This window comes from Palaemon carinicauda, chromosome 23 (genome assembly GCF_036898095.1).
Source record: "Palaemon carinicauda isolate YSFRI2023 chromosome 23, ASM3689809v2, whole genome shotgun sequence".
NCBI classification, from domain to species: domain Eukaryota; kingdom Metazoa; phylum Arthropoda; class Malacostraca; order Decapoda; family Palaemonidae; genus Palaemon; species Palaemon carinicauda.
Genome location: NC_090747.1, coordinates 104,201,145 through 104,216,144, shown reverse-complemented (window position 1 = coordinate 104,216,144; position 15,000 = coordinate 104,201,145). Strand labels below are relative to the sequence as shown.

Genomic DNA, 15,000 nt, shown 5'->3' with positions numbered 1-15,000 from the left:
AGCTTTTGAGTCAAGCTTAGAGCAGAAGCCACCTTCACTTAACGATCAAGAAACGACTTCATTGTCCGAAGAGGGTTTAGATGAAGCTCAAACCCCTTGTCTATCTGAAAGCGAGAGTAATGATTCTCAAGATAAACATCTAAATCAAAACGAAGAAGAACCAAGCCCAGACAATATCAAGGACGCAGGCTTGCCCTTTAATGAAGAGGAGACTATAGATAGGTCTTTAGGCTCAACGTTAGACAGTTCAGCTTTAACTGCACAAAACTTATCTAAAAGGGAGCACCATGAAAAGCTCTTGATACAAAGCCAGGCTAGCTACCGGAGGCCCCTCATTCCACCATCCATCGTCACCTTTGACCTTTCAACTGATCAAGAAGAAGTGCTAATGAAACCGGTCGAGAACCTGCAGGAAACTGTTGACATAAAATTACTGGAAGCCCAGAAGACAGGTCACCTCGATTTAGCGAACATTGGCCTGCCTTTCATTCCGTCCGCCATATTGCTCTCGGAGAGTTCCATGATTCACGTAAGTATCCTGTGCCTTATGTTGGCTTTTAATTTTTGAGGGAATGTTTATCCTTTGGTCTTTCATTTATACTCAATTGTGTTGTTTGTCTTGCTGTTCATAATATTTGATTAAGACTCTTATGTAATTCTGCGGACTGAAGTTTACGAGACACTGTAATTATAGACCTCGTGTTATTACGCGCTGGGTAAGATTGTTTTGTTTACGTTACGGTTGTGTGTAATTTGGCTACAATATTTACGGTAATAGCAACTCTCTCTCTCTCTCTCTCTCTCTCTCTCTCTCTCTCTCTCTCTCTCTCTCTCTCTCTCTCTCTCAGTGAACCTTCATGTTTATCCAATTTTACATCGGACGTACTCAATTTCCACGATATCCCCAATTTCATGCCAGGCATCTTACAGCTGACTTCACAGGCAAGCAAATGACCTGATCTGACAGCCAATGTTTTGGTCATACAACCTGGCAATATCCTCTGACAAGTCTTTGGTAAACACGAAAAGAAGTGGAGTTTACTCGCCAGTTATATTCGTAACCGAAAACTTCTGTAAATATAAATGTTTTACTTGAAAAAGTGGCTTTAAAAGTTGGGGTCAGATGATATCCTGGAGGGAGGTATGACTGCTTAGGTAAGAGAGGAGTATGAGATGAATGTAGCTGTTCTTATTCAGCTTAGTTTATGTGAATTCCTCTATAAACTTGCGGGATTTCTAGTTTGCCGGAGTTTCCTTTGTTAACTGATAGTCTTTTGGATTTTTTTTTCGTATATGTTTACTAATGTTCAATAATAATAATAATAATAATAATCATAATAATAATAATAATAATAATAACATCAACAACAACAACAACAACAACAACAACAACAACAATAATAATAATAATAATAAATATAATGAAAATAATAAAAATATAAAAATAATAAAAACAACAATAATAATAATAATATAAAATAATAATAATAAAAATAATAATAACAATAATAATAATAATGATTATAATAATAATAATAATAATAATAATAATAATAATAATAATAATAACTGTAACAAAAAATAAGTAGAATAATGATAATACATTATAATAACAATAGTTACAACAATAATATTAACAACAACAATAAGCAGAGATTACAACAATAATATTAACAATAACAGTAAGCAGAGATACAGATAGGGGGAAGAGGACAATATATGTTTGCAATATTTATTATAACCAGATTAAGATTACAACGCGTTCGGTTAAATAAACATTTATTGAAGCCAGCTCCACTTTGTCTGCCAATAATTTCCGGAGGAGTAATCAAAACTCAATCACTGACCAAATAAAAGTTTCAAAAAGTTAAATTTCAAAATAATTTTACCTAATTAGAGTAACTTCCTTCATCAAGTTAATCTAGATTTTATTTTGTTCATGAAACTCGTGAAAATAAAATCTCATTTGTTTATATTTTTTGAAGGGGGGAGATTTTATAATTTCTTTTAATTTTACAACAAAATTGCTATGACAGATTTTGACGCTTTTAAACAGGTATCGATACGACGAAATGATTGACAGATGGTGTTGTTTACGAAATGATTGACAGATGGAGTTTACAAAATAACTGACAGACGGACGAAATGATTGACAGGTGGAGGTTACAAACTGATTGACAAATGAAGTTGTTTACGAAGGGATTGACAGATGGAGTTTACGAAATTGTTGACAGATGGAGTTGTTTACGAAATGATTATTAGATGGAGTTATTTACGAAATGATTGACAGATGGAGTTTACGAAATGATTGGCAGATGGAGTCTACGAAATAATTGACAGATGGAGTTTACGAAATGATTGACAAATGAAGTTGTTTACGGAGTGATTGACAGATGGAGTTTACGAAATTGTTGACAGATGGAGTTGTTTACGAAATGATTATTAGATGGAGTTATTTACGAAATGATTGACAGATAGAGTTTACGAAATGATTGACAGATGGAGTTGTTTATGAAATGGTTGACAGATTGAGTTGTTTACGAAATGATTGACAGTTGGAGTTATTTACGAAATGATTGACTGACGGAATTTACGAAATGATTGACAGATGGAGTTTACCAAATGATTACAGACGGACTTATTTATGATATGATTGACAGATGGAGCTTACGAAATGATTGACAGATTAAGTTGTTTACGAAATGATTGACAGATAGAGTTATTTACGAAATGATTGACAGACGAAGTTATTTACAAAATGATTGACAGACGGAGTTATTTACGAAATGATTGACAGACGGAGTTGTTTACGAAATGATTTAGAGATGAAGTTGTTTGCAAAATAATTGACAGATGGACGAAATGATTGACAGATCAAGATGTTTACGAAATGATTGACAGACGGAGTTTATTTACGAAATGATTGACCGACGGAGTTATTTACGAAATGGTTGACAAATGGAGTTTACGAAATGATTGACAGACGGAGTTGTTTACGAAATGATTGAGAGAAGGGATTATTTACGAAATGATTGTCAGATGTAGTTTACAAGATGATTGACAGATGTAGTTTACGAAATGATTCACAGATGGAGTTTACGAAATGATTGAAAGATGGACGAAATGATTGACAGATGGAGTTATCTACGAAATGATTGACAGATGGAGTTATTTACTAAATGATTGACAGACGGAGTTATTTACGAAATGATTGACAGATCAAGTTGTTTACTATATGATTGACAGATGGAGTTATTTACGAAATGATTGACAGATGGAGTTATTTACGAAATGATTGACAGACGGAGTTTACGAAATTATTAACAGATATTGTTCACGAAATCTGATATCGTATAGACAACATGGTCATCGGCGCAAAAGCAACTAATACACGTATCGATTGCCAAAGCTGCAAGAGATAATCCTGGCTTTGTGTTAGCCGATTGGAGCTTCTTTGTGTTTGATGTGGAGCTCGAACAAACAAACGTACGCGTCTAGCTTCCCAGCATTGTTATTTTGTAATACAAGACCGATTCTTCCCCGGTTAAAATAACGCTCGTGTCGATTTCTAAATGATGTTACGAACGGGATATGAAGGATCTGATTTCACTGGTTGTTCTTTAGAGTGGAATATTAAATTGCGTAGATAACATCGCCTTTAAATATGTGAAAGTTGTGCGGAGGCGCCAGTTAGGTGATAACTGAGAGGTGATGTGAATGTAACTAACTTTATTTCAACAGAAAGAGGGCTTATATACAAGCCCTTCCAAGCAAGAACGGCACAAAAATTCAAACATTATGATTCATGAATATATAGGCTTAAACATGTTATCAGTACGAGGGGAGAGCGATATCGATATATATATATATATATATATATATATATATATATATATATATATATATATATATATATATAAACAAGAGATACCGTTACAGTATACGAGCGCGTGTGATACATGTACAATACAAAGTTAAGAGATTGAAAACAGTAATTCTGTCTTTGTTTTTAAAAATCTTCCAGTGTAAAGAAATTAAGTTTTATCTTGAAAATAGTTTTGTGACACATTCATTAAAAGCATTATGATGTTTTAATAAATGTATGTGTATGTCTTTTGAGGTAAAAATTGGGCCCTTGCTTCTCTTAACGAATTTCAAAGCCTTCATTTTTCTTTGTTCCGTTTGTTAAGGAATGGCTGCCAGATGTGATGATCTTTTACGATGCTACAAATATCGATCTTTTTATATCAAACATTCCACTTTAGTCTTATAAAATTATAGTTCTGCGCTTTTATATATATATATATATATATATATATATATATGTGTGTGTGTGTGTATACATATATATGTATATATATATATATATATATATATATATATATATATATATATATATATACAATGACTAATTTAGTTTGTAGCTATCTCTATATTATCTGCATGGTTATTATTAATATTCCGGACCTTTCTTCCTTTAGCTTTAATGTTTAATACCTGAATGCAATCTCCAAACAAAGCTAGGTCTCTCTCTCTCTCTCTCTCTCTCTCTCTCTCTCTCTCTCTCTCTCTCTCTCTCACACACTCTCTCTCTCTCTCTCTCTCTCTCTCTCACACACACACACACACACACACAATGAACCTACGAAATGAAATAGATGCCTTTCCAATTAAAAAAAAATCAGTGTTCAACTGTTAACGTCAAAAGGGAACTAGGTACCTCATAATTAGTCAACTATTGAGGGTCTCAACTACAGAGGATAAGCGAGTGAAAAAAAAGTAGTATATCAAAATAAATACAACCATATAACCAAAATAAAAAAGGAAGGGTCTTTTCTAAGTAAGCCTCAAAACTTTTCATAAGTCTCTAGATCCCTCCCTAGGTGCAGAGGATATCAACAGAAGTTAGGAAACTTCGATAATCTGTAACATGAGGTAACTATTTGACAAGTCAACTTTCCCTAGATAGTAATCAACAGTCCCGAAAATCGAAGTGTTGTAAAGGTGACATTCTGATGATTTGGTTTGAGTTCCTATACCTTCACATGCGAAAAGTAATTCATTTTATCAATTACAATATACTGTATATATGTATGCATATACGGTAATTATACAGCATATACTGAGGACTATGAAGCTTGAAGTAGTTGATGAATGGAGAAATATTGATTTAAAAGCTCAAGATAGAGACGACTGGCGAAATCTAACAGAGGCCCTTTGCGTTAATAGGTATAGGAGATGATGATATGATGAAGATAGTGATGATTATATATATATATATATATATATATATATATATATATATATATATATGTGTGTGTGTGTGTGTGTGTGTGTGTGCGTGTGTGTGTTTGTGTATCACCATACGTCTTGTTTTTTGTCTTCAAGGAGAGTAGCGACATATGGATAATGTATTCTGGTTTCCATTAAAATCTTTAGGGATAAAATTGTCTGTCACACTCTCTTCCTCTTGACCCCAGGAGAGAGAGAGAGAGAGAGAGAGAGAGAGAGAGAGAGAGAGAGAGAGAGAGAGAGAGAGAGAGAGAGAGAGAGAGAGAGAGAGAAATCTGCTCTCCTTCTCTTTTCAATCCATATGGCTACATAATCAAAAAGATTTTCCCATTCCATAAAGATCGAACACATAAAATCTTGATAAGCGAAATCAGAACTCAACAACAGATCTTTATAATCACTTCCTTGGAAAGTATTCTTGATAAGAGCAATAAGTAAAAGAACAGTATAAAGACTGGGAACTTAATGCTATTGGTTTATTCAGACCGATATCAGTTCACAGTAATTCAATACAACAGATAAGCAAATTAATGGAGATTGCTTTTACTGCTTAAATGCATGAGTGGTAAAATGAGATTTAATTCCATTTTAATCTCAAATTAATGAATCATTGGAAGGAATTCAATTTTATAATTTCAATTCAAATGAAGTTTTTGATAACAATTTTTTTATGAATGCAAAATATTACAAACATAATATATATATATATATATATATATATATATATATATATATATATATATATATATATTATTAGCTCAGCTACAACCCTTGTTGGAAAAGCAGGATGGTATAAGCCCAAGGGCTCCAACAGGGAAAAATAGCCCAGTGAGGGTGAATGGACTTGTTTACCGTCATGATCAGCAAAGCTGTTCTAGTCAGGGCCACCCATACTAAATTGGTTTGCTGTGAGCAAGCAGACGAAAATCTCCCATCATCAGCAATCCGCACTGGCCAACGTGGTGATGAAAAATAGCCAAATCCCAGATATTAACTTGTTTGAGATCTTAGCCCTGCAGTTGACTAGAAACGACTGCAATTGTTGTTTTTGTTGTTGTTGTGTGTGTGTGAATTGTGTATATATATATATATATATATATATGTGTGTGTGTGTGTGTGTGTATACAATCGTACAAATATAGACGTGTGTATGTATATATATATATATATATATATATATATATATATATATATATGTGTGTGTGTGAGTGTACAGTCGTACAAATATAGACGTGTATATATACGAATATATATATATATATATATATATATATATATATATATATATATATATGTGTGTGTGTATATATATATATCTGTATAAATAAACAAAAATATATAAGATATATATATATATATATATATATATATATATATATATATATATATCTGCATATATTACAGATATATGTGTGTGTGTGTGTGTGTGTGTGTAATAGACAAAATCGAATGAGGGTCACCGTGATTTAGAAAATCAAATCTCTAACCATCAAATTACCTCCGAAAGACGATTACATCGTATAATTGAAATCTCCAATAAACGTTCACCACGCAGATACCCTGCTGATGAGACCAGGCTGGGTGGAGGAAGAAGGCACTAGGAGCACCTTGGGGGTTGGAAGGGTAGGGTAGGGGGTAGCCCTTGGGGCAGGGGAAGTGTAGAGAACTGCTAGGGGGCATATCTAATATAGAGGGGGGTAGGGGGAATATGTAAGACGATGGGGGGCCTTGTAAGACTGGTCTTTTGGCTGTCGATATATGTCAACCTTAAGCTGGATTAAGTTTGACTTTTGGCTCGTTCCCGGACCCACCCCTGCTGGAATGGACAAGACACATAATCCCCGATTCCTTAAATGGAGGGAAACAATTTGGGAATGAACGTCATATCGTTGAGGTCGTCACAGGGAGATAAACGTTTATTTTCTTTTTTTTCTTTTTTGGCTTTTCATTTTCCCCCCTTGTGTCTTTGTCCTGGTTGCTCTTTCTTTATTCGTCATGTCGAAAGGTCGAAACTTAATCCTGAATCCAATATCTCCCTTTTCTGGGTATTATTTTCATCACACGTAATCATTCGCTTTTAGATACAAAGGGGAAGCTGCTACTGCTATTGCTCCTGCTGCTGCTGCTGCTGCTGCTGCTGCTGCTGCTGCAGCTGCTGCAGTTCCTGCTTCTGCTGCAGGGGATTTTCTCCTACTATCCTCCCCCCCATAGCTAACTACCCCCCCACCCCCGTCCACACTCTCCATGGGAAAAAAAGGAGAGCAGGATTGAAATCAATTATTGGAAAATATTTTAAGGAGTCAGTTATTGGGAAATTATATTCAAAGAATTGATTTACGTTTTTCCCATACGGCTTGGAGTATTGGGAAGAATTTGAAGCATTTTTTAACTAAACGCCAGGATATACAAAAACTTTAAAAATCTGTTATTGGAGAGTTATTTCATGACATTTGATATTGGACAATCGTGCCTGATGAACAATTTCAAAACTCTTCATAGGAAAGCTATTATTTTCCCTGCCTGCAGTTTCTTCAAATCTTCCTCTTTGAGTCTGTGGAATCCTATTCCCTTCCTTTTGTCCTATTTCTATTCGGAATTATGAAAAATTAAGGTCCCTCATCCCTAAAGAGAGAAGCTTATGAAAATTTTCTGTTCTTGGTAAGAAAGGATTAAATTTTGCACGGAGTTTCAAAAGTGATAGAAATCATACCAGAAGTACGGAGAGAACCAGTGTCTGGCCAGAAGGACCAGAAAATTTCGAAAAACCAAAGAACATAACGAGTGTACATATATATATATATATATATATATATATATATATATATATATATATATATATATATATGTATATATATAATATTCGGTCATTTCCCGTATCAGAACCGAATCAAGTTATAATAGATATATGCCTGCGAGTGTATTTTTCGTAAATAACCAATCAATTCTAACAAGGGAGATAGCTTCCAGAGAAGAACCGCACAAGTCACTACCACATTCATCCTTTAACTTATAAATTAAGGTAGAACACCCTGTGATTAAAATCTCCATCTATATTATTTGCTCCACACATCTATACAGAAGACTAATCGGCAGCACGTTGAACCCTCATTGTACCAGTCAGTGCTACCTAACTTGCATTACTGCGCTTGGATGTCGAAGCCTTTCCTTTCCAACATACTTTTCACACTGTCCATATAACCCCTCCTATGCCACCATTTTACATAGGCTAAAATTTCACTATGTTGCATGTCACCACATCAATCTTACATTGGAAACGTCCCTTCCTAGTGTGACGTGCTGAGAGAAGGTTGTGACTCAAGGACAGCATGAAAGCAACTGAGTAACTTTATTACAGAACACTCTCCTTTATACACAAAAACTCAATGCAACAGGAAATTTCCTGTTCAAACCGACACCGCGTAGGTTAACAGTTAACGGTGAGAAAAACATGCATGTTATTTCAGGTTCTTTTTAGTGCAAGGGGAGAGCGAAGATACAAGCATAATATATACATAAAATGAAATGTCCTTACTATGTAGGATCGTGTGACACACGGTTGGTACACTAGCGTTCTAGTGGATTGACGATCGAGTCCGATCAAACTCTATAGTTTCTTCAGTGTCCGCAACCTCACAATCCTTGTGAGCTAAGGATGGGGAGTTTAGGGGAGCCCATAGGTCTTCTTACTGAGTCATCAATATCCATTGCCTGGCCCTCCCTGGTCCTAGCTTGAGTGGAGAGGGGGCTTGGGTACTGATCATAGTGGCTATAAGGTCAATCTCTAGGGCATTGTCCTGCTAGGGCATTGTCACTGTCTCTTGCGTCTGCTATTCAGGAGTGGCATTTAAACCTTAAAACACCAAATATATTGCTCAGACAGTTCATCTTATCAGCTTTAAGCCTTTCCTTTCATTTTTATTCAGCAATCAAACTTCCATAATGGAGAGAGAGAGAGAGAGAGAGAGAGAGAGAGAGAGAGAGAGAGAGAGAGAAGGGGGATAGGGGTATTAGAATATTAAAAGAAGTAAGTAATAGTCACGCAAACTTGTTATAAAAATACCTTCAAGATTATAGACACTACAGAGTCTATGGCCTGCGCTGCTAATGACCAATTTATGTCGAATAATCGTAGGATGTAAAGTTCAATTAGCCTTAAGTACTTCATCGAAGAATTTTTATACGCTTTTTGACATACCTAAGAGTAATAGAATGAGTCTACTGCACGGACAGTCGTGACTAAACCATGGAAGGATACTGAAGTGGTAATTTTCTTTTATGTTTTGAATCAGTGGCTGATTTGATCTATTATCATGCAATGGTAGGGAGAAGGTCACACTAGGTTGTCTATTTATTAATCTTTTTTTTATACAAAGTCTTAGGCCATTTATATTTTGAGTTAGACAATTAACTTTAGGTTGCCATTTATAGTCAGTTTCAATTCTTTCATTTTGACTTGTTTCGAGTATTGTTCTTCAGTCTGGTCTTCAGCGGCTGAATCTCATCTTCATCTGTTGGTCTATCAAATTACTTATTCCTGATCTAGACATTAATCTCTGGCAGTTCTTTGTGCCTGTTGAATAAGGTTTTTCATAACTCTGACCATCCTTTGAATTCAGATCTTCCCAAACAGTATCGTCTTGATCGCAATACTAGATAAACACTTAATTCTAACAGCCATGCCTTCTCCATCATAAGGCTCAATACTACACAGTACTCTGGAAGTTTTATTCCAGCTATGACGCAGTTCTGGAATGATCCTCCTAATCAGGCAGTTGAATAGGTGGAACTTCGAAAGTTAAAACTTGTAGCGGATGTTTTTATGTTGAACAGGCTGACATATGTCTCTCTTTATAGTTTATATATGAAATATCTATGCTAATGTTGTCACTGTTCTCAAGATATTTTATATTAATTGTTCATTGCTTCTCTTGCTGTTTATTTACTTTCTCACTGGGCTATTTTTCCCAGTTGAAGCCATTGGGTTTATAGCATCCTGCTTTTCCAACTAGGGTTGTGGCTTAGCTTGTAATAATAATAATAATAATAATAATAATAATAATAATAATAATAATAATAGCACCCAGCGACAAACATAATGGTACTTCTGATTTTATTAATGTCTTTATAAATCGTTTATCTTTTCCTGGTTTAAGTTTCAATTTTCATAGAACATAAACAAAATGGATGATATCTCAATTTAATGACACAACATTCATCCTTTTATGTACAACCCAACCATTAAGGAAACCGAACTTGTTCATTGCCATGAATGTATGAGAGTGAGTATAATGCAGGTTTAAAGGCTTAAAGGCCACTCATGAATGGCAGAGGCAAGGGACAGTGACATCGCCCTAGCAAGCAGGACAATGCCCTACATAATGACCATATATTATATGATCAGCACCCAAGCCCCCTCTCAACCAAAGCTAGGACCAGGGAGGGCCACGAAATGGCTGCTGATGACTCAGAAGATAGACCTATAAGCTCCCACAAACACCCACAACTTTAGCTCACAAAGATGGTAAGGTTACAAACACTAAAGGGACTAACGAGTCTGGGCGGGACTCGAACCCCTGTCTGGCAAACAGAGGCAAGGGACAGTGACATCGCCCTAGCAAGAAGGACAATGCCCTAGATAATGACCATTTATTATAAGATTAGCGCCCAAGCCCCCTCTCCACCCACGCTAGGACCAGGGAGGGCCAGGCAATGGCTGCTGATGACTCAGCAGATAGACCTATAAGCTCCCACAAACCCCACAACCCTTAGCTCACAAAGATGGTAAGGTTGCAGACACTAAAGGGACTAACGAGACTGAGTGGGACTAGAACCCCTGTCTGGCAAACAGAGGCAAGGGACAGTAACATTGCCCTAGCAAGCAAGACAAAGCACTAGACACTGACCATATATTATATGATCAACACCTAAGCTCCCTCTCTACCCAAGCTAGGACCAGGGAGGGCCAGGCAATGGCTGCTGATGACTCAGCAGATAGATTTATAAGCTCCCACAAACCCCCCAACCTTAGCTCACAAAGATGGTAAGGTTGCAGACACTAGATGAACTAACGAGTCTGAGCGGGACTCTAATCCTCGTCTAGCAAACACCAAGCAGAAACTTGTATTGACATTCATGATAACAGTATACGTAAAAAGAGTATTTTGTCAAATCTGTATTAATTTTTCATCTAAAATTCTAAATCTATTTTGAGAATGAGGGAGAATTAGATTTCCTAAAGAGATGTTTTTCCCTGACTAACTATATAAGAGAGGAAAACAAAACGATTCTTATTATAATACCAAACGGAAAAAAAGTTCCTTTATTGATTACACATATAAAAGGTATTTACCAAAGGAAAGAAATTGGAGCTACTTTAAATTTAAGAGGATTAACCAATAACATATAAAGTAAAAATCCCCTTCCAATACCACAATTATAGTCAATAAAGATGAACTCTGCAGAGTATCAAATTTAAAAGGAGAAAACAGTTGAACGAAAACAATGACAGCACAAAATCTGGATCAAGAATGAATCAATTTACCCTTACTTGCAGTAGCATTGGTTTATCATTATTTTCGTTTGTTCGTTTCCGTTTCGTTTCTTTATTTTAGCTTTAAGGATTTTTAAAGTTCTCGTAATATTTAAGTTTTTGTATTGGCTCAAATGTTAGTGCGTGTGTACGTTTGTGTACAATAAATTTCTTTATTTTCTCAAATAAATTTAGTCTTTGCTCAAGCTTTAAAGGTCGCTCATGAATGGGAGAGGTAAGCGACAGTGACAATGCCCTAGAGACTGACCATATATACTTATGATCAGCGTCCAAGTCCCCTTCCCACCCAAGCTAGGACCAGGGAGAGACAGTTAATGGCTGCTGATGATTCAGCAGGTAGGCCTATAGGCTCCACAAACGCGCCCTTAGCTCACAGGGATGGTGAGGTTGCAGACACTAAAGAAACTATAGAGCTTGAACAGTCTAAAGAATGTCAGACAGGGACGTTTCTAAAAGGCCACCACAACCCAGTATATATTTCCGTAAGCAATTACTAGTAAGTCTTGGCTCATTATTGTGTGGGAAATAAAAAAAAACTATAGGGGCACTCAATAGAGCGCAGACCTCCACGCAGCAGCTTATTTCTCGACCTTTTGCTCACCCTTGACCTTGTCCTTTGACCTTAACATGTATTAATTTGCGTGGATTTTCATACACTCATAATATGGACCCAGTTTGAAGTCTCTGTGACAACGATGTCCAAAATTATGGCTGAATGTGTGAATTGGATATTTTGCTTGACCGTGACCTTAACCTTCCAAAATTTAATAATTTCCAGCTTTTTACAAAACAGCTAATCCCAGCAAGTTTCATTACTCTACGAATAAAATTGTGGTCAGGAAGCTGTTCTTAAACAAACAAACAAACACACACACAGAAACAGGGGGTAAAACATAAAACCTTCCAACTTCGTTGGCGGAGGTAACTACTCTATTCACGTCACTTAATCTTTTAAAATCAGGTTTCAAAGCGACACGATATACTTCGTATATTTCCACAATGCAGATGGAAAACAAAAGAGAATTTTATGCATACGTAACCCTAAAGTATCGTTTTGAATAAAAGTTTCCCTTACAATGTATTGCATCGAATAGTTTCCTGTGATATGTGTCAGATTATATGGATATTGTTTTTAAATATTTGTAACGATTTCTGTAACTGGTTCACAATATGGGTTTCATAAAAAAAAAAATATTCAATACTTTGTTGAATAAACAATCCCCTTCAAACCTCTCTCTCTCTCTCTCTCTCTCTCTCTCTCTCTCTCTCTCTCTCTCTCTCTCTCTCTCTCTCTCTCTCTCTAATACACAAAATAAACTGTTACTCACATTTAATATACTTTTTCGCTGAAGTACAAAAAAGAAAATTTTATTCACATTTACTACCACTACTACTACTACTACTACTACTACTACTCTCTCTCTCTCTCTCTCTCTCTCTCTCTCTCTCTCTCTCTCTCTCTGTGTAATACACAAAAGACATTTTTACTCACATTTAATATACTCTTTCGCATTAATACACAAAAGAAAATTTTATTCACGTCTACTATACTCTCTCTCTCTCTCTCTCTCTCTCTCTCTCTCTCTCTCTCTCTCTCTCTCTCTCTCTCTCTCTCTCTCTCTCCACTCAGCTTTAAGCACCTCTTTACATATCCCAATCGCGTGAATTGATAATGATTTCATGAACTGATTTTGAAAATGCCGTCCCGCAAATTAAACGCCCAACTCATTAAGATAATTAGCCCTAATTAATACCGCTCAGATCAATTTTCTCAGGGATAAGATTATCAACAGCGGAAAAAAAAGGGCTTCTTATACAGAGACCAACGGTTCGGGGAACCAGCTGCCCTTATACATCTCAGTGTGGATAAAAGCAGGATAAATGGGGGGGAAGAGAGGGGGAAGGACGAGGGGGGAAGGACGAGGGGGGAAGGAGAGAGGTAAAAAAAGGGGGGTGGGGGTCAGTGAGAAAGGAGAAAAAGTACCTGAGATGTATTTTCGAAGTTTGGCAGTTAGGAATTAACTTCCAAGGCTTGGCAGTTGAGTGAGTTTCCAAAACTTGGCAGTCGAGTGATATAGCCTACTTCCAAAGCTATGCAGTCAAGAATTGACACTAAGCTTGGCCGAAGAGCGTTATACGTCCAAAGCTGGGCACTCAAGAACAGAATTCCGAAGCTTGAAAGTAATATACTTTCAAAGTTTGGCAGTCGATTAATACACTTTGAAAGCTTGGCAATCAAGAAGTGACTTTCAGAGCTCGACATTCGAGTAATATACTTTCAAAGTCAAGAATAGACTCAAAGCTTGGCCGACGAGCGTTATACTTCCAAAACTTGGCAGTCGAGTGATATACTTCCAAAGCTATGCTGTCAAGAATTGACTCAAAGCTTGGCCGAAGAGCGTTATACGTCCAAAGCTTGGCAGTCAACAACAGAATTCCGAAGCTTTAAATTGATATACTTTAAAATTTGGCAGTCGATTAATACACTTTGAAAGCTTGGCAATCGAGAAGTGACTTCCAAAGCTTGGCAGTCACGAACTGATTTCTAAAAACATGGCAATTGAGTGATATGATTCCAAAACTTGGCAGTCAAGGATAGATTTCCAAAACATGGCAGTCGAGTGATGTTTCCAAAGCTTGGCAGTTAGGAATGGACTTCCAAGGAATGGCCGTCACAAATAAACTCCAAGAATACTCTCTCAAAGCTTGGCAGTTAATTGAGACTTCCAAAGCTTGCCAGTTAATTAATAGACTTCCAAAACTTGAAAGTCAAGAATATAATGACTTCCCAAGCTTGACAATCACAAATAAACTTCCAAAGAAAGCTTGCCAATCGAGAGACATGCAGAGCTTGGCAATCGAGATATAAACTGCCAAAGTTTGACAGTCTAAAATAAAAGTTTGACAGTCTAAAACAAACTTCAAAAGTTTGCCACTTAAAAACTGATTTCAAAAGTATGGCAGGCAAGAGATGACTTTTAAAAGTTTGCTAATTAAAAATATATTCCTAAGCTTAGCAGTCGAGATATAAACTTCTCAAATTTAATGGTCGAGATTCTAAAACATACTTGTGAGTCAAGATGAGCCTTCTATTTAGATATATGAAGTGCTTAATGCTGTAGAAGTTCTACTGATTTAGGAGTTGAAAGATGTTAGGG

At 36.2% G+C, this 15,000-nt stretch overlaps 1 protein-coding gene and 1 long non-coding RNA gene across 2 annotated transcripts in view; one reads left to right on the top strand and one right to left on the bottom strand.

The window, feature by feature from the left end:
• The window catches only part of LOC137617335 (uncharacterized), a 388,681-nt gene that overhangs the window by 323,337 nt on the left and 50,344 nt on the right, over positions 1–15,000 (bottom strand). The gene's annotated exons all lie outside the window — the stretch shown is intronic.
• LOC137617333 (uncharacterized) overlaps positions 1–15,000 on the top strand; it is a 53,931-nt gene that overhangs the window by 601 nt on the left and 38,330 nt on the right. Inside the window, exon 1 of the mRNA XM_068347358.1 lies at positions 1–529. This exon is cut by the window's left edge and continues 601 nt beyond it. Coding sequence (XP_068203459.1) covers positions 1–529 — 529 coding nt within the window. The remainder of the gene's footprint in view (positions 530–15,000) is intronic.